This window comes from Cupressus sempervirens, chromosome 10 (genome assembly GCF_028749045.1).
Source record: "Cupressus sempervirens isolate cs-2001-9-10 chromosome 10, ASM2874904v1, whole genome shotgun sequence".
Lineage (NCBI taxonomy): Eukaryota > Viridiplantae > Streptophyta > Pinopsida > Cupressales > Cupressaceae > Cupressus > Cupressus sempervirens.
The window spans coordinates 293,078,557-293,105,883 of NC_143127.1; the positions used below are offsets into that span (position 1 = coordinate 293,078,557).

Consider the following 27,327-nt stretch of genomic DNA (forward strand, 5'->3'; position numbering starts at 1 on the left):
CCATATAGACAGTCTTCCATCAAGAAGAGTGGAGCTAAGAAGCTCAAGCCACCATATTATGGTCCCTTTCACGTGGTGAGTCATCGTGGCAAGGTGGCTTATGAGTTGGATTTGTCATCCATGTTTCGTGCCTCAAGAAAGTGTTAGGCAGGCATGTTGTCCCATCCCTTATATTGCCACCACTAGATGATGAGGGGAGGCTTGAGTTAAGCCCTAGGGCGATTCTTGATACCAGGGAGAGAATTGCGAAGGAGGACTATCAGAGAGTTTCTAATCAAGTGGTGAGGCCTATTGGATGATGATGCTACTTGGGTGCCTAAGGATATTCTTCAACACCCTAGATTGCCATTGCTTGAGGACAAGCAATCTTGGGGAGGGAGGATTATAATGTCCCCAATATAGCAGGTTCTACAAGCCAAGGTTGTTCATCTCATCATCGCAACCCTCGAGAGTTGATAGTTGGATTTGAGGGTCTTAGCCGAGACTGCTATTTATAGTAAGTCAAGTTTTGGCCAGTTACTATTTTTGGGAGTGCAGATGTTGACTCAATGGTGATGGTCTTTCATTTGGTCATGTACTCAGGGTGATAATATTTATTAAAGAATCATATTTATTGCTTAAGTTATAAGGCTTATAATTATAAATGCGCTTTTTAATATTAATGCACTTTATGTTATAAAGTGATGTTGTGAAGCTGAAGCTTCTTTGGTGAAAGGTGTAATGTTGAAGCCAAATTGCACAAATGATATTATAAGTATGATTCTCATTTTGAGAATTGGCATCCATTGAATATTTATGCTTTTGGTAATTGCCAAGGATTTTTTAAGTCTAGGAATTGCTCTCAGAATTACTCTGAAAAATGAATTGCAAATTATTGCTGAGTATAATAATTTGCATTGCTTCTCTACTGTTATTTACTGTACCTGAGAAGCAATTCACACTGAAGGAATTGCTTGTGTTTGGAAAGAGAGTTGTTGTTGCAATCAGAATTTGACACCTGCAATCTGTATTGGAGGATTTGTGCATGTGGGAGGCTGCTGTGATCACATTAAGCAGCGATTTTAATACTTGTTTATCACCTGTGATTACCTTCCCAGGGTCTGCGAATATTTGTTTTGTGGCTGCAATCAAACCTAGACAGGCTGTGGTTAGGAGTTGGGAACCTGCGGTTAGAACTCAAGGACCTGCGTTAATAAATTTAGGGTCTGTGTTAATGAATTTGTGGCCTGTGAATGCTGTTGGAGCTGACATGCATGATAAGTGGAATTTGCCAGGGCCAGCGTTGCTGTTAAGGGACCAACATTACATGTGAATAATCGAGCAGCATTAGAGACTGCCAATTGGTTGCAAGAGGAAAAGCAATCACTGCAAGCCATCATTGGATTTGGAAAAGAACTTGACACATTCCAGGTTTTACATTCAATCTGTAATTTCCATTCTAATGTATTTATCAAAATTGCTAATTGCCATTGGCATCAGTACTACAATCTAGGATTCATTTACAGTATTTTTCCTTGGAGCATTTCATAATTTCAAAAACACATAAAAAACATATATATTCCCAAAACGCCTTAAACATCAGAAAATGCAAAATTACCAAAAAAAAACTTGTTTCGTCAGCATTTCAGTTAGAGACAGTTCAGGATCTCTACAGTGTTGGCTATACACATCCTCATTGTAGAATCTTCTTGGAAAAGCCTTAAAAACTGACTTGAAAAATACCTTTGATTTGCAAACATACACATCAGAAAAACTGTTGCAATTTTTTTTTACCTTGGCTAAATCCATGGAAACGAGTATCAGATTTTCTGTTAGTTTACTTCTTGTAAGGTTATGTTCAAGTTTCAATGAGAATTAGTTTATTTTTATTACAACAACATGATAATGTATGGATGCTATTTTATGAAATAGAGTTTTACCAAATCTTGAGTTAATGTAAGAATGGATGAATAGCTAATGACGAAAATGACAATTAATCACTGCACAAATTCTAATGCAGTCTTTTTGAATTCCTGAAGGAATGGCTAAAGAGTTACTCCTCTAGACGTTATGGAAAGGTTGTACCTAAACTAGAACAAGCCTGGAATATATTACATCAAACTATATACAATTGTACTGATGGAATTGAGGTAAGCTGATGTCTCCTTATTTGGATTTCTCACTCACCAACATTTTAGTGCTTTACTAAATGCAAGGCATATCATACATAAGGTTATATGTTGTGTGGATGGTTTGTGCATTTATTTTGCCTATTCCAAGTATGAGTGAGCCTAATGACTCATGTTTTCTAACTTGGAACATCAAGAATTCTCAACAAATAATTCTTAAACAACTGAATTTTTTAAACAAATTTTTACATATTTAATGCCAGTTGCATAGTTATTTATTGACTTTGTGGTGGTTAATGAATAGGCTATAATAAGAAACAAGTATAAGACCTTGGTTGTATATTTGTAAGATTTTTTTTGAAAATTTGGGAAGGAGATGCTTTCTAAAGTCCCTTGCTTTGTGTAAATGAATGTTTATATTTGATTTCTAAACATTTGAATACACTTCCATATAGACACATATTGATACACGTAAGCATAAAATGAAGACCATATGACAATATGCTATATCCACAGTGAATTAGCACTAGTGAATTTCTTTTTTATCTTTACTATAAGATGGGCCCCTTTGACCATTGTTAGAGAATCAGATGTAAGATTCATAAATGATCGGATGTAGCAAAGCAGAAACAACTCAACTCCAACATAGTCAAATTATAAAGAATAAGAGAATTGGATGTAGCAAAAACAACTCAAAGACAAGAATGGTGAGTTATAAGCCATTAGCCTTTTAGTAGTGGCTTGTGAAAATGATGAACAGTATTTTCAAACCAAATCTGGGGGAGTCCATTACATGAGTCCCAATTCAACATATGTGAAATGAAACATAGGGCATTTTAAAATTATATTCTAACTTGTAAGGGAACTTTTATATACCACACTTTCTAAGTACAATTTTTGCAAATAAGAATATTATAACATAGGCAAATGCAAAATCAAATTGTAGTGACTAGAAACATCAGTAAATGTCCTATAATTAAATTGTTAAGGGCTCTTAAGATTCACAAAAGGTACATTGATCTTAAAATGCCTAATGCCTTAAAATAGCTACAAAGAAAATCAGATAGATAGAAAATTAATTGAACTTATTTGACAGTTAAAAGAAAATTCTAGCCAAAGCATTATCGTCACAATAGAGTATCCACTAAACCACTTGAAAATCCACACTGATGGAAATAGAAAGAGGTTGGCTTTTATAACAAAAAGTGAATGAAACTAAAAGAAACCAAGTTCAACCAAAAGATCTTACCATTAATCGACACATTGAAAACATAGAAATGCTAACTCAAAGACAATGGCTTGAGCTCCCATGACAAGGACAGTTTGAGTTAAACAATAATAATATAGTCAATCATTTATTTTTTATTAATACAAATGTAAATCTACATTTATATTATATATATAAGAGAGACGCAAGAGCCAATGTTACCCTCCCATACTTACACCAAATATAATGATACCATAGGAATGAAATTAGATATCATAAAATAATCAGTTTCTGGAAAGACAATTGTAATTGTTATCATTTAATTCAATCACCCACCCTTGAAGGTGACATCTGATGTCTTCATTAATTTTACAAGATCTGGACCCCAACAACAAAGCAGCAACATTGAAAGAATCAAACCACGAACTGACATAGAGCAAAATAAAAGATAGGAGTAACGTAATCAACATTCATCTATTGCAAGATAAGAGGGAGTAATCTATTTCTAATTTAAAACGCTCCATCCTATACCGTTCCTATTGAAGGAGAGGAGTTCCTTACTTGGTTTAGTCTCAACTTATCTGATATGTGTGTGCGAATTTTGTAGAGGCTAGTTGGCTACTCGTTTCATCCATTTCACAATTCTGTTCACTGTTTGTAGACTATTTCGAAGAATGTAAAATTATATATACTGGCTTATTCCTGCAACTAACCATCACTGATAGTATGACTTTACCAACAATTGATTTATTTCATAATATTTAAAAAATAAAGTGCATATATTTTATATACACATTTCACTTGTTCATCTGTCTATATGATTTGATACATGGAACAGGACCACAACAAAGATTTCATTGTGGATTTCCCTGATATAAATCCATCCCTTAGTTCAGAGTCTGCAACCACAAAAGGAAACAAGATGATAAATTTTGAACAGACACTAGGAGGTGAGCGACATTTATTAATGGAATCACACCCTGCTTGGCTTCAACAACCACATTTATGGTATTCGCCTTCCAAGGTCATCGAGGCACTATGCCTTTTCCTCGAGAGTGGGGAGGCACTCACTCATAGCATCACATACAGGTAAAACTCAAATCTGATTAGAGGACTTTAGAAGTTGAGGCTAAGATCAGTCTATGATATTCTTTTTGGGATTTTTTCTTCTCTAATTTCCTGTGGATGATATTGTTTCCTTTAAATTTTCTTTTTTTTCCTGTAGAAAGTGAGGAAATGTGTCTTAATTAATTGTAATAAAAAAATTATTTACAACAGAGGATTGTCCTAATCAATGGAACTACTACTGGTCAACTAATACTTAGAAATTCAGGTGTATAGACCAAATTTTGAAATTTGAATAAGATTCTACTTTTCTCTAAAATATGTAAAAACTACTTTTGTAATACATATTTCTAAAACCTTTTATATGTTTTATTTATGTATTATTTATATATTGAGTAATTTACAATGAACTAGTATACGAATAAAAATGAAAACAAACATCAGTAGGAATCAAAGAGAGAATAGTTGAGAACATGGTAGTAGTTTTGTTTTTCTTTTCATGTATTAAATTATTTTATCAGAAGATGCATGAAGACAATAATAAAGGTCTAGATAATAGTAGCAGTGATCAGGGTCTGCAAACCAGAAGTTTAATCGTAATTCAAATATCCTGAATCTAATCAGGAAATATAAATACTCTGAAAAGTATCTTAAAATAGGGAGGAAAATACTACCTTCCCATCTGGCACAGTCCGAACAATTATTTTATTTTTCACTTTTTAAGCCAGATGAGGGGTCTTAGGGAAGCACCTGTTATGGAACCTCCAAGGCCTGTGCCATTTCCCATAACTTAATCACTTTTAACCAAGCTCCAACGTCTTCCAAAAATCCAGGTGTTAAGGCCATAGAGAAATAGTCCAAATCTGCCTTAATCATCCTGTCACCAGGTCAAAAAAATAGCGATCTATGCTCTCAGGCTTGTGGGAATCAATCCATATTTGATTTCGGGGTAGTGATAGTAGGAGGCGAAGTAAATGATGAGTTGTTGATGAACTAGTTTTAAAAATCACAATTTCCTACAACAAAATTTGTTTCTGCCTCTGCTATTTTTTTTCAATAACTTTTCAGAAATCAAATTTATCAGGTCAGTGTGTATCTACAATTTTTCAACAAATTTACTGCCAATAAATCAATTCTTTTTTGTCACTAATCATTTTTTTTTGACAATGTTTCAGTCAAAAAAAATAAAATAGTGTAAGCTTAGGGTTATTGAATTTTTTTGATTTGTTCAGCAATTTTTCCCTAACCCTAAACCAATTTAATCCCATTAAATTGAAAAAATATCTATCTTTTGCTTCGCTGAGTTCTCATTATCGTGCATCACTATGCTTATGATGGTACTTATTGTTTACCGCATAGATTAATTAAGAAACGCACACAGACAATGAATACGAACACGAACAGCAGAACTCTTCTTATTATTATTCGCATATGCCAAACAGTACATTATGCTTCGATGATAAGATGATTACAATGCTTTCCAAAGGGGTTATAAATACTTTCCAAGGAACCTTCCGGAAGGTATCCGTCGGTCAGATACATTATGTTCGCTACAAACTATTTACCCGTCGGCTACATAACAAGAACTTTCCCGAAGGGACCCGTCAGCTGATACACAATTTCCTTTCCGAAGGGACCCGTCGGCTGATACACAATTTCCTTTCCGAAAGGACCCGTCTGCCAATACACAATTTCCTTTCCGAAGGGACCCGTCGGCTAATACACAATTTCCTTTCCGAAGGGACCCGTCGGCCAATACACAATTTCTACCGATGACATCATCCCCCCCAAAAAGAAAAGTTGTCTCCTGACAACTACAAAACAAAAATTCAAACAACTAATACAACAATATCACTTTCACATTCATCCCATTGCATCTATAGCCTTTGCTAACACAATACTGACTCCTCAAGCTGACCTTGATAGCCACCTGTGTTGCTTTCTTTGCTTCCAACTCCTAGGTACCCTAAGCCAAGTGTCGCTGCACTGCCTCCAATTGGATGGTCAGCTCCTCCCGAGCTCTCTACGCATCCACCAAGACAACCTCATGGCCAACACCTACTCTCAGTGCCTCTAGTACACAGACACTCCATGCCTGCAGCAACTCCAAGTCTTCTCAACTGGTCAGACTCCCATGACTGATATCCACAACGACTGGGGGTCCAGGGGGCAACGCCCCCGATGGAGTCGAGGGGCAGCGCCCCGGGTGCAGTACAGGGCGGGGTCGAGGGGTAGCACCCCTGGCCGCCAAGACCAAATTAGCACTCCGAAACCCACAGAAAAATGTACGGAACACACCATTTCTATCATGTTCTGCTGATTCTACACTCTTTTTGGCAACCGCTAGTTCTTCCTCTACCCTGTGGCATCATCCATTACTCATTCTGAGCATGCTTGATTTGTCGACGTTTTTTTTTTTTTCAGAAAACCTCCTGTCACCCTTTTGTGCTACCAATGTATAGCTACACCATACATCCTGCCATTGTATCGACTCCTTCCTTATGCAATATCCTGTAACGTCCTCCAAAGTCTGAATGCAATAACAGGTAGAAGCTGTACGCCATATTTATCATTTATGCAAAACCCGTACACCATATTATTCTGAAAATCCGTACATTGGCTGCTTCAAAAAATCCATATGGTGACCATGTTGGAAAATTCGTATGATGGTTGTTTTAAAAAAATTTGCACTGAGACTCCCGAATTCCGTACAAAAAATGAGAATATCCGTACGGCAAGCTTTTTAACAAAGCCGTACGGTAACCTCAACCTCCAAAATCTGTACAGTGATTGGCTTCAGAAATCCATACAATGACTGGCTCCCAGATTCGTGCACAGCCCTACAAAGAAATTCCAAATCCGTACGGTGCCTATCTGACTGCATCTGATAAATCCGTAGGGTTACACTACATCTGAAAAGTCCGTACGGTGAAATCAGGCTATTAACATCCGTACGGTGGTCCCAATTCCAATATTCAGCTCTTGAAAAATCGTACACCACTTTAAAAAAACCGTACCACACCTAAAAACCGTACAGTAATCTTTAATCTTCAAATATGAAAACCGTACAGTGCTACCTTTTCCTTCAAATATGGAAGCCGTACGGTATTATCCCCTTCAAATATGAAATCCGTATGGTACTGATTTTCTTCAAATATGAAATCCGTACGGCACTTTTTCCTTCAATCATAAAAACCGTACGGCACTTCAATTATGAAAACCATATGGCACTTTTTTCTCTCTGTTTTTTTTTTTTTTTTTTTAATAAATATTTTTATTTTTTTAAAATTTTTTGAACTATGTACAATATTTACATATGTACAGTACTTACAGTCTTCTTCTCTCAGTTGTTCGTCCATGGAGGTGCGTTACTTCTTTCATGGCAGACATTCAACTTCGACCTATTCACTGTGTCGGCAACTTCCTTTCCGTCTAACATCCATTGTTTTACTGCTCCATTATCACCCACTTCCCGATTTTGATATGGTCTGACCCACTTAACTTTGAACTTGCCTGGGTTGATCTCATTCCATCCATCATACCTCAACGCCAACTGTCCTGGTTGAAACCTGCTAAGCCTATTCTGTGTCATCTCCATATCGCCCAATTTGTTCCCGAAGCTCCGTACCATGGACTCCATTAGCTGCCTCTTCTGTCCGTCAATAACACTTTCACTCTGTACTACTACAACTTTTATTGAACCCTTCCTCTTTGTTGCCTGTGCAGACCGTATCGTGTGTCTTCCTTGCCGCCGATACCTTTCTGCTATATCTGTGGTTCGACATAATACTTTCTTCCTTTGCAGTCGTACAGTAGAATCTTTCCTTCTTTTGGGTTCGTACTGTATGTTTTGTCCTTCAGCTTCAGTCATATCGGCGTTTCCTTCTTCGGCTTCTCTGTGTTGCTTCGAACATTCATTTCCTCCTTCGGCTTCTCCATGTTCCTTCAGACATTCATTTCCTCCATCGACTTCTCTGTGTTCCTTCGGACATTCATTTCCTCCTTCAACTTCTCTGTGTTCCTTCGGACATTCATTTCCTTCTTCTTTCTTACCTTCATCGATCCTTAGCATATTACAACTTGGAAAGAGTTCGTAATCCTCTATCTGCCAGTGGTAAAGACCATTTACTGAATCCAAATCGTCATCTCTTTCCAATCAAAGAACTCCCTCCTGATCCGGTTCCATACTTTGCCCCTTTTCATCCTCTTCTCCTTCAAAATCTAATGATAGGGCTTCTTCCCCGACCATCTGAGTGTGCAGATCGATGACATACTTTCAGCCTTTGCTTTCAAGTGATAAAGTATTTTTCTTCCAATCATGCTTTGCTTTTGCTTGTATCAGCCACCCCCGACCCAGAATAGCATCATACCCTTTCCGCCTGAGAGGAATCACAATGAAGTCTAACAAGAATGGTTGTGTTCCAATTGTCACTGGTTGCGCTATGAGTATTCCCAATGGCTTAATTCCATGTTGATCGGCTGTTAACAACTGGAAGGTAGGTGGCCACAATGTTGGTTGTCCCAACTTCTTCCAGGTATCCTCTGGCAGCACATTGACACCGGACCCTCCGTCCACGATCGTGTCTGTTAACACAATTCCGAGAATGCCCATTTCAACAACCGCTGAATAACGTCCAGATGAAAGAGCTAACAACATCGGGTCTTCTGCACTTGCATCTCCCTGTTTCTCCTTTTCTCGCTCTACTGGGTGCTTAGTAATCGGGACTATATTTGTGAGTGTCGTACGGAGTTGAGGCATAGTGAGCAACAGATCATTGATGCTGACGGGTACCTTTGCCTGCAAGATTTGGCTTATAATGTTTTGTTCTGCACAGTTCCGTACAGAGGTACCAGGTGTGTCCTTCAGGTGTGCCATTTCTCTTTGTGTTGCTTTATGTATTTCTGCACGGGCTTCCTCCAGTCTCTTCTTTTCCTCCGTCGAATCAGGGTAGAGCTTCGCCTGCTTTCGAGTGATTGCCAGAACTTCTTCCTCGTCTGTCTCGACGGTAATCAAGTTTACTCCAGACTTCGGGCACTTAGCATCATCATGATCGCCAGGTCCACACCATCGGCATAGCAACTTCGGTGTGTTCGCCGTTGTGCACTCTTGGGCAAAGTGACCCCACAGATTGCATGCAGCATTGAACTATCGGCCAACCATTTGCATCATACTAAATTCGACTCCTTCCGCCTGTATTGTTGTTGTTTTGACCGTGCCAGTTGTTTCTGTATCCTCCCAATGTGGCACCTTCCGTACTAGTGTTCCCGTTCCCTCCTGATGGGGATGCCTCCTGCGTGAGGAACACTTGCTGTGGTGTTCTTGATTTCAGGTTGAAAGGACATTCCTTTATCGAGTGTCTTAGAATCTGGCAAATCTCACAAAATTGATCTTTCGGGCAGGATCCCTTCGTATGGCCTTCTTTCTTGCACTCCGTGCACCATAGGTCATTGCCCTTAGTCTCCTTTTTCATGTTTTTGAATTCCTTCATCATCCTAATCATGTCCTTCTGGAGGGCACGGACCTTCTTGTTGCTTCCCTCGTCATTGCTGCTATCTTCTCCTGAAGATGCATCGTCATCTGAATCGGACGAGCTATTTTTCTTCTTCTTCTTTGTCTTTTGGTCACTTTCGAGGTTCATTGCCCGATTGTACGCTTCATTGTATGTTGATGGTGGCACGATCTTCATCTTTTTCTGCAGCTTCGGGTGAAGGCCTTCAATGAACCATCTTTTCTTGAGCCCATCTGTCGGCTTACTCCATTTTACTGATTAAGTCCTTCAATCTCCTAGCGAAGACCCGTACTGTTTCATTCTTCTTTTTCTTGGTATTGAATATCTCCGCTACAATTTCATTATCATCACGCAAAAGTTGAAATTCTACAATGAACTCCTTCTTAATGTTATCCCAACTGTTTAATTTTTGTGGATCAGCATCAGTAAACCAGTCAATCGCAACACCTCGTAGGGTAGCGAGAAATTGTCGGATCCATTCGTTTGTATTTGTTATGCCATTTGCCCTCCAGATTGTTTCACATGTTTTACAATGTCGAATGGGATCAGCTACTTCATCACCATCAAATTTAGGCAATTTTTCCTTTGGACCTGCCATTATCATTGTATGTTGGGGGTTTTGTTGTGTACCTGCGTTGTTTTGTACTTCTGCACTGTTTTGAGCACCCGCACTGTTCTGCACACCCGCGCTTTTTCGGCTTCTGCGCTGTTTTCAACACCTACGCTGTTTGCAACACCCACGTTGTTTTCGACTTCCGCACTGTTTGGTGAAGAAGAGGGTTCGTCAACCGAAGCTGTTCATTCCGGAAGTATATCTCAGACGAAGAGGTCACTCCACACTCGTGCTCTCTCAGCACTCCGAGCCGTGCGAGTCGATCTCCTTCCGTTAGGATTCTCTTCCCGTGGCGTATGCAAGTTCAGAAACTCCTCCCTCGCTTCTTCCACCAACTCAAGCCGTTGTCGAATCTCCTTCAACAATCCTTCTGCACTCCTATTTCAGTTGGCAATCTTCTGGAATCTCCTTTCGCGCTCTGTCTGTTGAGCCAGAATTAAATTTTCCTGCGCAACGCGTATGTCATCTTTTTCCTTCAGCTTATTCTTATCTTTGTTCAACTGATTCGGCATTTAATTCATATCCGCCTACTTGCGTACCAGGTCCATCGGGCAATGGCGCCAAATGTTTACCGCATAGATTAATTAAGAAACGCACACAAACAATGAACACGAACACGAACAGCAGAACTCTTCTTATTATTATTCGCATATGCCAAACAGTACATTATGCTTCGATGATAAGATGATTACAATGCTTTCCAAAGGGGTCATAAATACTTTCCGAGGAACCTTCCCGAAGGTATCCGTCAGCCAAATACATTATGTTCGCTACAAACTATTTACCCGTCGGCTACATAACAAGAACTTTCCCGAAGGGACCCGTCGGCTGATACACAATTTCCTTTCCGAAGGGACCCGTTGGCTGATACACAATTTCTTTTCCGAAGGGACCCGTCGGCCGATACACAATTTCTTTGCCGAAGGGACCCATCGGCTAATACACAATTTCCTTTCCGAAGGGACCCGTCGGCCGATACACAATTTCTACCAATGAAACTTATAGTATCTTGGTTAATAGTTCAGAATTTGTACATTCTTGTTGTCCAGTTTACTTTTAGACACATTGGTCAATGAGAACCTCTTGCACACCTTGACTACCAATATATACTAGGTGTATAGATGTGTTGTCCCCCTTCTGAAATAGAATTTAGTAATAAATAATAACAATAATTAAATTTAAATATAAAAATAAACTATTATAATATAATTGCAAAATAACTAAGGTTAATTTGTTATGTCCCCGTCATTTTACATTGTCAACCCAATAGATTCATGAAGTTTCTAAAAGTGAAAAAATCACAGAAGTATATCAAGAGATTACACATGAAGAAGTCCAATACATATGAATCTTAAGTTGGGTATCCTCTGATGAAGGGACATAATATCGATGGACAATCAGCCATTGATATTCCCATAATTATCCAATCTTTTCGTACATAAAGCTAGACATATTATCAATGATAAATTGAAGATACAACATGTTATGCAGGTAGCTAGTTGACAAATCAATGAAGGCAAGAACAGTCAAGGTAACACTGTTGAGGAAGATGACAATAATCATAAGGCTAAGTCAATCAAAGACTATTGTTGGTAAACCGTGGTAATCAATGGGTTGATTAAGGAAAGTAAAGCTTGCGTTGATGACTAGAGTGTAACTTACTACAATCATCAAACCATGACATCAATTGTGATAGTAACAAGATTTGATTGTAATTGTATGGATGAGGAGACCAAATCATTATATTGGTAATCAATATCCTAGTAACAATTAGTAATAAACTAAAGATTAATATACTTAATCAATATCGTGAAGAGACACTATGTCAGCAATGGTTATTGATTGGAATGGTAGGGAGCGATGACTTTTCTTAACAACACTGATTTGGAAATACCACCATTAGTAAGAGGACCCTGTTGTCGGTAAAATGTATAGTGTAGCCGACGGGTAGAGTAGTATCCGAATGGGCGCGTGACGCTTGAGTCACCCCTTCGAAAAGGTATATGTACACGTCCGAGATGGACTTTGGAATCATTGTGGTAATCATCATTGATCATTATAGTCATTGTAATCGGATTGTAATCTGCAAGTGCATACATGAATAAAGTACCTGTTCTGAATTGAATCGTGTTATACATGTGTTAAACTTCTTACCCTATGCGGTAAACATTTGGCGTCATTGCCAGACGTACCTGGAACGAACGAATGATATGAAGATTAATGCCGAATTTTCCAAACAAAGATTGGAATAAGGTGAAAGATAAGAATGAACTAAGTATTGCAAAAGAAATTTTAATTTTAACACAGCAAGCAGAGCGCCGACAGAGACTTCAGCAGATTGCCAAGGGGCACCGAAGAGGTGAAGAGGCACAGATGGAGGGAGTGCACTCACCTAGTAGGTTGAGGAGTGCCAAGGAATTACTAGAAGAAACTCGACAACGCTTGAATTTGGTGGAGGAAACAAGGGAAGAATTCCTTAACCTGTATACACTGAGGGGAGAGTGTCTATACGGAAGGGAAACAACTCGCACGGCTCGGAGTGCCAAGGGAGCACGAGCGTGGAGTGATCTCTTCGTTCCCGATACACCAGAAGAACGGATACAGGCGGAGAATAGAACATCACTTGAAGACTTCACCAGACAACGCAATTGTTGGGAACAAGACTGTTATCCAAAACAGCACGGAAGTCCAGAACAACGCAGGAGCACAGAATAGCGCGGGAGTCCAAAACAGCGTGGGAGTCCAGAACAGCGCAGGTACACAAGTACCTCAAAATCAAAGGCAAGTAAAGATGGCTAGCCCTAAAGAAAAGTTACCCAAGTTTCACGGTGATGGTTCAACAAACCCTATTAGACATTGTAAAACGTGTGAAACCATATGGACAGCAAATGGTGTGATGGATGAGGATGATTGGGTAAGACAATTTCCAGCAAACCTAACGAGTGTGGCGATAGATTGGTTTTCTGACACTAGTCCTCAGAAACTTAATACATGGGAGAATGTTAAAAAAGAATTTATAGTAGAATTCAGATTACTCCGAGATGATAATGAAACGGTGGCAAAGATATACAACACCAAACAAGGAAAGAATGAGACAGTCTGAACCTATGCCAGGCGACTAAAAGAATTGATCGGAAAGATGGAGAGTCAACCAACAAATGGGTTGAAAAAACGGTGGTTCGTGGAGGGGCTACGGCCAACTCTTAAAAAGAAAATGATGATTGTACCACCGGCGTCGTACGCCGATGCATATACTTGTGCTATGGATTTGGAAAGTGGACAGAAGACGAGTAAGAAGAAAAAGCATAAGTCCTTTGATTCGAATGATTCATCCTCGGAGAGCAGCAGTAGCGATGAGGAATCAAACAAGAAGGTGAAAGCCCTACAGAAAGACATGCTTTAGATGATGAAAGAATTCAAAAATTTGAAAAAGAATCCAGATACAGTAAAAGAACTATGGTGTACAGACTGAAAGGAGGACGGCCATATGAAGGGTTCATGCCCAAAGAAGCAGTTTTGTGACATCTGCCAGGTGGCGAGGCATTCCCTAAAAGAGTGCCCGTTTAACTTGAAAGCAAAAGGACACCAGCAGGTGTTACTAACGCAAGAAGCATCGAACAATAGTAATAACACGGGCAATGATGCAACTTTAGGTGGATATCGAAATAATAATAGAGGCGGAAGGGGTGGAAACAATAACAATAACAATGGAGGCCGGAGTAGAATACAATATGATGCGAGTGGATGGCCGATGATACAATGTCGAGCATGTAATCTTTGGGGTCACTTCGCGAGGGACTGTACTACGAAGGAGGCGCTGCAACTACTGTGCAGATGGTGTGGTCCAAGGGACCATGAAGATTCAAAATGTCCAAAGCAAGGCGTAAATTTATTAAGTATTGAAACAAGTAATGAGAACGTGTTGGCGATCACGTAGGAGTAGGTGAGGAAGGCAAAATATCCAAATGTGGAAGAAGAGGAGAGATCACAAAAAGCCCGAACAGAGATAGAGAAGCAGATGAAAGTGGAGAAGGCACAAGTAAAAGACACTACTGAAACACTGAAGAGAAACTTGGCGGAACAAAACATGGTGAAACAGATAATGCAAACGGAAGTGCCAATTAAATTAAATGATCTTCTCACTATGTCATAGTTGCATACGGCTATTATAAATATGACACCATCCCTGAGAGTGACAAAGGAAGCAAAGGATAGTAAGGAAACAACCACAACGGTAGCAACAGACCCGATGTTACTAGCACTTACGACAGGTAGACACGTAGCAGTGGTGGATATGGGTATTCTGGGTATGGTGTCAATGGATACAATAGTAAATGGAGGATCGGGAGTGAATGTGATGCCGGAAGATATTTGGAAAAAACTTGGACAACCAACACTATGGCCACCCACCTTTCAATTACTTACAGCAAATCAACATGGGATAAAACCCTTGGGCACTCTGATGGAACAGCCGGTAACAATTGGGACACAACCATTTTTACTGGATTTCGTAGTCATTCCATTAAAGAGAAGAGGGTACGACGCCATCCTGGGACGAGGGTGGTTGGTGCCAGCTAAGGTAAAGCATGATTGGAAAAGAAACACCCTGTCCATGGAGAAAAGAGGTAGGATATTTATAATTGATTTGCTTACACAAATGGTAGGAGAAGAAGCAGCATCGTCGGACTCAGAAGGCAAAGGCGAGAATGATGATGAAGGGAAAAAAGGATGGAACCAGATGATGAAGGGGTGCTGAGGTTAGAAGGAGGTTCAACCGATGACGACTTAGATTCCGTGAATGGACTACTACACTGGCAAATGGAAGACTATGAGGTCTTTCCGAGCTGCAATATTTTGAGTATCAAGGAAGGAAGAGAAGGCCATGAGTTTCCGAAGGAGTACAGTGAACTGAAGGAGGGGGAAGCATAGGTGGATGAAACACCTGCCCATACGTTCAATAAAGATAAACCAATGACGTATGAAGAGCCGACGGTGAAAACAATAAACTTGGGTGATGAGAAAAATCCGAAAAATATTCTTGTAGGAGATGATTGGAACCCACTATTGAAGGCGGCAGCTTGGATGTATAAGGACTTAAAAGGAGTGCCACGAAAGCTATGTGTCCACCAGATACCATTAATTGAAGGTGCGGTACCCACGGGAGCGGCCGTACCGAAGGAATAAAAACTATGCAGCATGGGCCACGGAAGTTGCACAGTACAGGTGGAAGGTATGGTGTCAGAAGTATTTAAAATTAAACAACTTTCAACCTGGTCAATTGGTACTGAAGTATAATGAACGAAATGAAATAAGGCCTAGAAAATTTAAAGTTAAATGGGTTGGACCGTATAAGATACGGGAAGTTAGATATAACGGAGCAATTAAATTGTGGACACTAGACGGAAAAGAAATACCAGATGCCATAAATGGATCAAAGTTGAAAATATACAGGGAGAGGAAGGATCCTCCGCAGGCAAATAGTTGAACGAAGAAAAGATGTCTGTAAATAATGTATATATGTATAGTATTAAAGTTGAATATAGTTTTAAATGTCAAGCGATAAACTGTAGTTGTAAAAGTATGAAGTGATAAAAGGAAGCATAAAGTAAATGTATTAAGAGGCGAATTTTAAATATTAAAGTAATCGGGAGCAGAAGTCTGCCGTACGGCCTTAGCAGAGACTATATAGAAGAGAAGAAAAATTAATAAAGTAAGACATACAATAAGGAAAAGTCTGGAGAAAGAGACCATACGGCCTTGGAAAGAAAATTGGAAGGAGTTAGATGACCGTACGGCTCCCCTAGATAGTCGTACGACCCCAAAAGAACTTGTGTTGGAAATCGAATAAAGTTTTAGATGACTGTACGACCTTGAGGCTTTCGTGAGATGAGCAAGACCGTACCGTACGGCAAATAGAAGGAATAAGCATGACCGTACGAAATAAACATATAGAAGGAATAAGTCGTATGGTATCCAATGGGAAAGAATACAAAGGAGGACCATATGGTCCCTAAGCGAAACACAAGCGAATCATTGATGACCGTACGGTAAAGTAAGGAATAACAAAGCAAAAACAAAAAGACCATACAGCCTGAATCAGTACGACGTACGGCAAGGGAGAAGCTGGGACGGCCGTATGAAGGGAATCAGGAAAGGAAGAGGAATTGTTGTAGCCAATTCACAAAGCAAGTCTACAGGAAAGAGGAACTGGAAGAGCGATAAAAAGAAAAAAAAAAAAACGACGACAGATTGAAACAGTTTGGAATGAGTATAATGCATGATGCCAAAGGGAAGGGTAGACATAAGCAGTTGCCAGAAATAGTGTGTTCCATGCAGTTTTGTGTAGGTTTCGGAGTGCTAATTTGGTCTTGGCGATGAGGGGCGTTGCCCCTTAGACCCCCAGTTGTTGCAGATTATCAATTGTGGGAAGTGTGACCAGTTGATGAGACCTGGAGCTGTTGCTGTAGGCATAGAGTGTCTATGTACCAAAGGCACTTGGAGTAGGTGTTGGCTGTGAAGTTGTCCTGGTGGATGCATGGAGAGCTCGAGAGGAGTTGATCATCTAGTTGAAGCAGTACAACAACACCTAGCTTAGTGTAACCTGAGTTGGAAGCGGAGAAAGTGGCATAGGTGGCTATCAAGGTCAGCTAAGGAGACAGTATTGTGTTAGCAGAGGCTACAGATGCAACGTGGTTTGGAGACCAGTTTGGTGCAGGCATGAGATGAATGTGAAAGTGATGTGATATAAACAGATCTATCTTGTTGTAGTTAGTTAGTTAATGTATTTTGTTGTTAATTTGTCTTAGATATTTTGTAATTGTCGTCTGGAGACGACTTTTTTTTCTTTTGGGGGGGATGATGTTGTCGGTAAAATGTATAGTGTAGCCGACGAGTAGAGTAGTATCCAAACGGGCACGTGACGCTTGAGTCACTCTTTCGAAAAGGTATATGTACACATCCGAGATGGACTTTGGAATCATCATGGTAATCATCATTGATCATTATAGTCATTGTAATCGGATTGTAATTTGCAAGTGCATACATGAATAAAGTACCTGTTCTGAATTGAATCGTGTTATACATGTGTTAAACTTCTTACCCTATGCGGTAAACAGACCCATTAAGGGAGAAAGCAAACCCATAGTCATAATGAAAAAAATACGAAATGATGTAATTGTTTGATTAGCAATGGTTATGAAAGATCATAAGATATGTCCCATACAATATAACTCCTCATTCAAGAATACCAACATAAGAAAATAGTCTTGATAGGGGATATATTGGTATATCAAAGCAAAAAGGAAATAAGATTGGTTTTGTGTAGGAAGAGTTGGAGTAAATCCTCACAAGCTAGGTAAGTTTCAAGATGGATAAGAACATGTATTTCTAATGCCTTGAAGGAAAGTCCAAAGATGAGTATGAACATGCATTCTACATGCCTTGAGGGAGCTTGCTTATAGATGGTTTCCAAGTGTTATATGACAATTAATTCAACATCCTCCTTAAGGTTGATGTTTACAATTAAAGTAAGGAATCGATGCTTAAATATGTTAACTGTCAGATGTATCATGAATTATTGATTGTTTCTTAATTTTATCCGATATAAATGCATAGCAATGTATGTTAATCATTGGAAATTGGTAGCCTCCTAGTGGTGCAGGAGCACATCTGCGACAAGAAGATAACATGCAACATTATTTATGCAGAATTATATTGTGACAGAAAGTTTGGTGGCAATAGGAAGACAACCTGCAATATGACTAAAATGTAGGGCACAAAGCAAATATCAAAAAGTTTTGAGTTTAAGATCTGAAATTTGAAATGTTTGTGTGTGAGTTTAGAGTTTTATGTTTTAAAATAATTGTCCTTTTTTTTTGTGGTGGAAATGTTTAGGTGGCATTCTTATAAGCCTACCCAACATTATCCACTTAGGACTTAGTATGAGTTTATTTTAGATTATTTTGGGTATGTTAAAGGTTTTTAATTTTTGAAAATGTTTATGGGAAAAATCAAAAGGAAGAAAATGATGAATATTCCTAAAGCACCATGTGTAGGCATTCAAAATGTAACCGCCAGAAGAAAGCTATGATGGATTTTTGGGAGTTACATTAGAAGGTGAATATTCCTAAAGCACCATGTGTAGGCATTCAAAATGTAACCGCCACAAGAAAGCTATGATGGATTTTTGGGAGTTACATTAGAAGGTTTTTCAAAAAAAGAAAGAGTGCATATTGTAAGAGAGATTTTTGAAGAGAGATTTTTTTTGGGAGAAAGTGAATAGAATGAAGTTCTTGAGTTTTCCTGTAATTTTCTTAAGTTTCTAGTGTTGTACAGATGTGATTGTGTAGTATTCTACATACATTTTTCTATTTGTATTTAGATCAACATCTTGGAAGAAATCTGAAAATCAGATCTTAATAGTTTAATATTTTTTTATTTTTCATTTCCTATCAGCCGGATCTCTCTGTTGTTTTGAGAGTGGTCTTTGCATGGTGATTTTCTAAAGGTTTTGAAATCCTCTGCATCACCTAGTAGGGGACATTACAAAAGACTAGTATCTTTCTTATCAAATCACTGACATTTCTATTCATGTTTCAATCTTATTCTAATCTAGTATTCCATAAGGGTGCATCCCCACCTAAAATCCTAACTTCTAAGACAAGAACGTCCCCACAATGCAAATGCTCTAGGAAAATGTTCCCCCATGTAGTCAACATAAAATGCTTATTGTTATGTTTGATAATATTGATTATCCACTAATGAATAAATTGTTTGTAACGTTTGTTATCACTATCAAATAGTTGTTGTGTCAGTTTGTTGACAGTTGTTCTCCTTGGCAACGATCGCGCCCTTTACATGTGTATTGCCAAGGAAGATAGCAATGTATCATCAGATGAGTTGTAATCCTTGGCCAATCATCTTTGGTCTTCTTTTATGTAATGAATTCGTGATCTAATAAAGATATATTTTACTCCTATATCTAGTGTGTCTGTGCCCAAACTGACTAGTTGGAAATCTTATTATCTTGCCTACTCAATGTTGGAATCTTCCACCTCAATTTGACCAACTAACAAGACTGATCATTAAAGATCTAATCCCTCGGTACTTCAGGTTCTGCAGGACCTAGGCGGGTGCACCTATTCCTCAACCATCGATCTGGTTTAAAGCTTTTTATAGAAGATAACTTTTAGAGTAGTTGGTGATTCTTCTTGATCTAGCAAGAGTTCCTCAAGCTAGAATACCCTATAACTCTAATTGTTTTGTAAATAAGATTTAAGCTTTGAACAAAATGCTTTGTAAACTTGTTTGTGAATTATGAGAATGCTTTATAAAACCTGAAATATGAATTGTAATACGGTTGTACTGATAATTTGTGATATAGGATATTAACTTTCAAGGAATCAAAAGTATATCAATATTAAGAAGATAAAAATACTTAGGCAAGAGCCTACAATGCATTGGTAGATTGTGAGCCTCTCATCAGAGAGTTCGTGGTTTCGAATCTACTCGAGATTAACACAATAATAATTAATCTTAACAATAATAATAAATAATCTAGGCTCAGGCCGATTACATATCCAAAAAAAAAATTAAAAAAATACTTGGGACCAGTCCCTTGTCCAATATTGAGCCAAAAAGAGTCTAGCTTCCACAGGCATAGTATTGGGCAGTTTTTATATGTTTAACATATATTAAACCCCGTATATGATAAGAGGGATTTCTGTTTGGTGATCAAAGCCTATTCCATCATTAAAAACATTGTCATTTTCTTAAGCGAGGCTCTAAAAATCCCATCACTGCCCTAAATGCATCATTTTGATGTGTTTTAGCAATCAAAAACCTTTTATTTTGTATTTTAAAGTTATTCTTAAGCTTGCATCGTACCTTCAAAGGCCTGTTTAGGGCATAAAAATGGAATTTAAATGAGAAGTATGTCATTCCAAACAGCGACTTGCCAAAAGCTCATCTAGGGCACAAAAAAGGGATTTTAAAAAACAGAATGGCCATTTCAACTTGAAACAGCAAGGAGCCCGTGCAAGGTGAATACACATGATTTGCAGCTTGTTCTTCATCAACAAAACCATGTATGTCTTCTGTAGATGCCGTTTTTGGATTCTTTGGCAATTGGATGTGCATCTTCAAGTAAAAATGATGTATGGCAAGTTTGGAAGAGTCTTTGAAGAGCTATTTTCAAGCATTATCCCTCTCATTCATGTCCATCTGTCAAGGATTTGAAGAGGACTGAGAATTGTATTCATTCTTGGGAAGATTTAGTCAAGAAAGTTTGTCTATAAAGCTGTGATTTCAAAGATCTTCTACTAGATTTAAATTCATCAAGATTTGGGGGATTGTCAACTCTTTAGCAAGACTTCTTTTTCTCCAGTATATTTACATTTATAAATCTCAAGAAGAGATTTACTTTCTTTTTTGAATTTTTCCCGTGCAAGCTAGGGCTTCTTTTGTTTTGTTTTTGTTCTTGTTTTGTATATACATTTTTGTTTTCAAAAATCATTTCAGATTTTTAGAGTTTTTCTATAAGAGGATTATTTCTCGAAACAATGAGTGTTTCCCCAAATTATGCAAGTTGCAATGCAAGTTCTTCCCACAAAGAGAAAACTTCAAGAGTGCTTAATTTTCCCCATTTGCAAATGGAATTAAAAATCCCATCTATAAGTTTCTTCTGCCAAAAAGAGCTAAGTTTTTTCCTTGTAATTGGAGCTAAAAAGCCCACTTGCAAGTGCTTTCCAAGCACATTTGAACTCTCTTTCCAAGCTGCAAATGGACTTTAAAATCCCATCTGCAGGCAGCAAGCTTCCTCTACATGACTTGTAATGGTAATCAAAAACCCCGCTTACAAGTAAAATGTCTTCCCATTTGTATATATATGCACTTGCATGCAGCATTCTGTACACTTGCAGTGCTCCAGAAAAACTCTGTTTTTAATCTTTCCTCCCATTTAAAAAGCTGATTCCATTCACTTTTCTCCATCTTTTGTTGCTCAAAGGCCTTCCACTCATATCATATATACACACTCTTCCCGATCTGCAAAGTTCTAGCTTGAAAGACAATGTTCTGGCTTTTTCTAGTAACTAAAGGACACGAGACAAAAATGACAACATGGTGTATTCATACAAAGAAAAGGATGAGAGATGGAATGATTTCGGGACTAGAATATTTTAAAGACAGAGATTGAAAGAAACAAAGATGCTTTTCTAGTAACCATCATTATGATATAGAACAATCAAAGATGCAGATTCATATAACTGAACAAATTAATCATGAAGCATCTTGTAGTAGCATGAAGACCAACAAAGGATGATATAGTAGAAGTCGTGTCTTGTCAGACACTTGGTTTGTTTCATTATATGTATTGCATTTGGACAGATTTCATGTAATGTAAAAACAAGAGTAATTGCATGTGGTAGTATCACCTACAAAGTTATAACATGTAATCGCATTGCACAACATCAAGACTTGCAATGTTGAATAAGTCAAAGCTAGTTAAGGAATAGGTCAAAGTTTGTTGGATTTCTCCCTGTAATGTTCCCCTCAATAGGATTTGAAAATAAATAAATAATATAATTCTATTAAATGAATAAATAGTAATATAGAAAATACTAAAATATAAAATAGATAAATAATATACTATCATTACGTTATAACTGAATAATAACATTCTAAAACATTAATCCAAATAAATATAAAAGAAATAAATAATATAATACAATATGATATATTATTATATAATATATCATTAATAAAATGATTAGATAACCTTAGATATTATTTAATATTCTACAATTTAAATAAATAATAAAATCATAATAATGAATATAAAATTCTAAGCTATAGCTAATAGTCAGCAAGGGAAAAGTCGGGTCTTTCTCCATACTTCATATAAGAAGTAGAAGTGGGGGAGGGAAGAGGGACACCAATGACCGTGTATAGAAGGAACAGTCAAGTCAGTGAAAATAGAAGATATCGAATAAGGAAAAGGAAGGGAAAAAAAGAAGAAGGGATATATACAGATTAAATAAGCAACGGGAAGGAGAGATGGGCATAGCACGCAGCGGAATGCTTGATTGACTCAGCAAATAATATATTCCGGTCACAATCGGAAACTATTCCTCACACCAAGATGGAGATTGCAGAGACTGAATAGTCGGTCTACCGTCTATGGACATATGCTTGATGCAGCTATCCACACGATTGGAGGGATACACAGATAGGCCACAGTTAAGCCTACGTAATATATAAGAAGGAAGAAGATTGGGCTAAGCTAAGGAATATATATACCAACAATTATAAAAAGGCTCAATCAAAAGTTGCGCTGAAAAGAATAAACAATCATCGATTACATGGTCAGTAGTTTGGACCTTATTTAAACGACAACGAACATCATAGCACATACAGAATGGGAGACTGTGTCATTTAGATTGGATAAATACTGAGACTTACCCTTTGAGTACGTCTTCAAGCGTTATTTTTGGAGCTTAGCATAATCAATAGGAGTCGATCGTTATGAGGAGACAAGGCGGAAGATACACGATCCAGGAGCAAGTTGAATTAATGAGCAATCTGTACAGAGGGTAATGTTAGCGATCAGAATAAGAACAATGACGAGAAATATATCTAGGCATGCATCAAAGAAAAGAACAAGGAAAACAATACATAGTAAAGACAATAGAGCGATCGAATTATGGTCAGAGAACAGGAGAGTTATATGAATGGACACCAACCTAGCTAGTATTTAAGTCCCATAACAAAGCATGTTAGAAGGAGAATGGTCATCGATTGGTACTGAGGAGAATAATCATGGAATGGTAGCAGTAACTAATTTCCACCAGAAAGACACAAGCACAAATAGTGAACCATATATACCATATTAATACTCTCATTACAAATCCCAATAACCATCATTCCATCATGATTAATATAGGAACTAAGCACAAGGAAACTATTCTCACTAGTATTCATATTCATCCACGCAACCATTAATTAATATTATATCTTCCCGTCAATACTCCCTGTGTACAACTCCATAAATCATTATAATTGTTGTTACTACAACACTATAACTCCACAAATCAGATTCTACAAGAAGTAAGATAGAAGTCCCAAGGGATCTCTATAGGTTAACCCCAACGCACATTCTTTTACAAGAGAACAATATCAGGATTCTCCATTACACATTGCAAACAGAGAAAAGATCTAAGTACCTTTGAAGGCTTTACTAGATAGTTGAGAAACGAACTGATGAAAGTCAGAAATTGAATATCCCTGAAGTAGTCAGGAAATCGTGATTATCAGTATTATGTATTTTCAATTACATATCTTGGAAGTTCAAAATGGTATCAGAAACTACATTTCATGATAAGTCTAAAGAATTTAAATTAATTGTCCCTTGATTTAGAGAAACTGACATGGGGACATTACACTCCCTCCTTTTTCTCAACCCCTCACCTATATACAGGAGGGAGCTTCATTGTAATTTTCATCTTTTGTCAATGCAAGAAATCTCTACCTATTCATATACGCACTCTAAGACTTTGTACTTGGATATAAATTAGATTGTTTTTAATAAAAGAGGCAGGTTGTTTTGAGACTTTTTGGCAATCCAAACTATTATGTAACGACATTTTCCTAAGTTAATTGTGAGTTTTGATGCCTTGTTCAAGAGAGATTTGAATTCAATCTTGCAGACTTTGTGTTGTAGAAGGGCAAATTGTTATAATTGATAATGTCTTCAAATACTTAAGGCTAAAAGACTTTGTGCTTTAGTGTTAAGTAATTTAATAGAATTTAGTATTTGGTAAGACACTTTGTGTGTAGTATCCCGAACAGGATATTTGCTGATTTTTCCTTTCAAAAATACACTCAAAAATAAAACATTGTAAATAGCTTCAGCACAACGAATCCGGTACAATAGCCGACAGATGTTTAACCAATTCTTCTTAATAATAATATTCAAACTCAGAAATAGGCAATTGGAATACAATACGATGTTTGAACCAGCAGATTCTTCACAAATTAATAACCAATTCCTTTCAGGATAATAATCAGAATTCCAAGCATATAGAAATGTATTACAAACTTGTAATTGTTAAAACCAGAAATTTCCATACAATTCCACAAATACGTTATTGTATTATACAACAGCAATACAATAACCAGCTAACCACAATCCAATCTTATACACAAATATTACAATCAAATTGGAAAACAAGAGAAGAACCTGTAAGCACAATCAAGACACCTGAAATGATATCTCCATGGACAATGGGTTTGCATCCACTACCTGCCTACACGAGGGGCTACGTCCTCACACTGGCTGAATGAAGCTTTCTGAATGACTCTCACAAGAGAGAACTAAAAATCAGATTAATAAATCAAGCATGCCCAACAATGAGCCTCTTTTCCCTTTTAATACACAAATCAAGACTCTTCGGCTCTTTTCTGGCTTTCGTCTTATTCCCTTGTGGCTCTTCAACTTCCTTAAGGCATTTTGTCTTGTTCCTCCTTGACCCTTTGCCCTTTGTATAACATTAAATTGACCTTTTTATATTTTTTAGTCTGTCTCAGAGTCAATTTTAATATTATATAGAGTAAGACTTTTATTTTTCTAATGTCCCAAAAGGGAACATTACAAATCTCCCTTCCTTAAGATTGCTTATCCCTAAGCAATCAGTACCAACATCCCATACGAGTTTGCAAGCAGCCTTATAGTCCAAACTAAAAACAATTTCAGCCACACTGCGAAGCCAAATGACTCTCTGCAATCTATCTCTCAATTGGATCCCTGGATCCCATATAACTCTCTGCAAAAACTCAACACCTGTAAACTGATCAACACTGGTCATTACCATATTCACCCTCAAATTGAATAGGTCCACGATAAAAAGCTCGTCCAACCATAGATACCATCTGCTAACACCTGGATCCCAAACTCTGTTACGTTGCCTCGTTACTATGATGAGATAGAAATATATCCAAGATCCATGTATAATCCAGAAGAATGTGAAGACTTGACCTAAATGGATGAAGTAAGAAATGAGCTGCTCAAAAGCTGAAACTGCCATCCCATCAAAATTCATATTGTCGGCATAAACTTGGAGAATGCCCAAGCACATAGGTGTTATGAATATGAAAAATGCTAAGAATCTAACCACAAACCTCACATAAATACTCCACCGAGAATTGTTCAGAGGCTGATAAAGAAAATTCACCCAACTCCTAAATGGGGTGAAATCAAAAAATATGTTGGGGTGGATCAAATGGTAACCAACAAAAGTTGATTCATCATCCCCATGCTGAGATCCGGATTCACTGCTAGGATTTGAGTTAGGATGCCAAATTCTGAAATCAAACTCTTCCTCTTCATAGAAAACAAGAGATGATCCCTCATATAACACAAAAAAAGGATTGTCGGACATCCAATCAACGACAACTTCAAACAAGGGGTTGTCAACAAGCTAAAAGCATTCTGAAGTTTTGCTACTTAACCGTTTGGGGCAATTATCCAAGTCATACATCTGTTGAATGCTCACAAGTTCGTCAATGACTTCTTGGAAGAACCCCTACCTCATTCTATTCTCATGTTCCCAATAGTGTTCCATGAGCTTGATTTGATTTTTTGCTCCCTGTAGAGAAAATTAAGCTTCACTTAGAGCCTCCTGAACATACTTAAGTGCCCTACTGAGATTCTCAATCTCATCATTTTCCCTATTTGACTGTGCTGCATAAATCTCAGCAACCTTGAGAATGTAATCCCTGTCGGACAGCAGATATAAGTAATCTAATTTCATAGACTCGAGGGTTGTTTTGACCTTCTGTAAATCGGTCACATGCCAATCATTTTCCCTTTCCCTTGGGATCTTCTTGTAGAGCTCCTCAACCAACTCGTGGGTACTGTCAAGCCGCACCAAGGATGCCACGACCATGTCTTTACTAACCTTCAATTGATTCTGTAAAGCATTTATTTCATTATCTCCCTTCTGAAATTGTTCATTGTCTTGCATTGTCATCCTAGGTTGTTCCTCTAAATTCATGTTCTAAGTATCCTGAATATATGGTTTATGATGCCAAGGTCCCAAACTATTATTACCTTGCGTGCAATCTATTTCATTAACCTGCTTGACAAAGCTCACCTCCAAGTCACCAACGAACAAACCTGTACCTTGTGTAACATCTTCTACATGATTGCAAGAAGGCTGCAAATCATTGGTAGTTGTCTACTTTTCTATTTCAAGACCATCCAAATGATAATTTTGGTCTACCGGAAATTCTTTGTACGTCCCTATGTGTTGTTCGTTTGCAAAGAGATCCTGGACCAACTCCATATACTTTCTTTTGGCCATATCAATCATATTTTGCTGACCTAGATAAAAATCCAAGTAGTCACTAAATGATAAATGTCGAGTATCTGTACTCTTACAACAGATTTTGAATTTTGGGCTAAATGTTCTTGTAGTTTCATAGTACCTTTTAGAATTTTGCTCAAATTGCTTCCCATTGCTGAATGTCATTATCTTGTTACGTGAGTCTGACAAACAACTATATTTTCCCAAAATTGCCTTGATGTTCCTTACCATTCTACCGATCATGTTATGATGAGGCCTTTGAAAGAACTCGATTGTGGTCAATAAGTGTTGCGTTATTCTCGTGAATCAACTAGCACAATGAATACTCAATCGGCCTTCTTTACAACTAGTCCTGACCGTACCTCTTGTGACCTTCCGCTCTTTGGTCACACACAGGTTATAATGACTACCCCGGCTGCTTGTAAACAATCTCCTATTGCCGATGTCAACTTCCGACTCTTGT

General features: G+C 37.9%; 1 protein-coding gene across 4 annotated transcripts in view; it reads left to right on the forward strand.

The window, feature by feature from the left end:
• CYL1 (alpha-N-acetylglucosaminidase family / NAGLU family) overlaps positions 1-27,327 on the forward strand; it is a 373,464-nt gene that overhangs the window by 307,435 nt on the left and 38,702 nt on the right. For all 4 annotated transcript variants that reach the window (XM_089805117.1, XM_089805116.1, XM_089805119.1 and 1 more), the window contains exons 15-16: positions 2,019-2,129; positions 4,154-4,404. In XM_089805117.1, the coding sequence (XP_089661243.1) occupies positions 2,019-2,129; positions 4,154-4,404 (362 nt within the window). The remainder of the gene's footprint in view (positions 1-2,018; positions 2,130-4,153; positions 4,405-27,327) is intronic.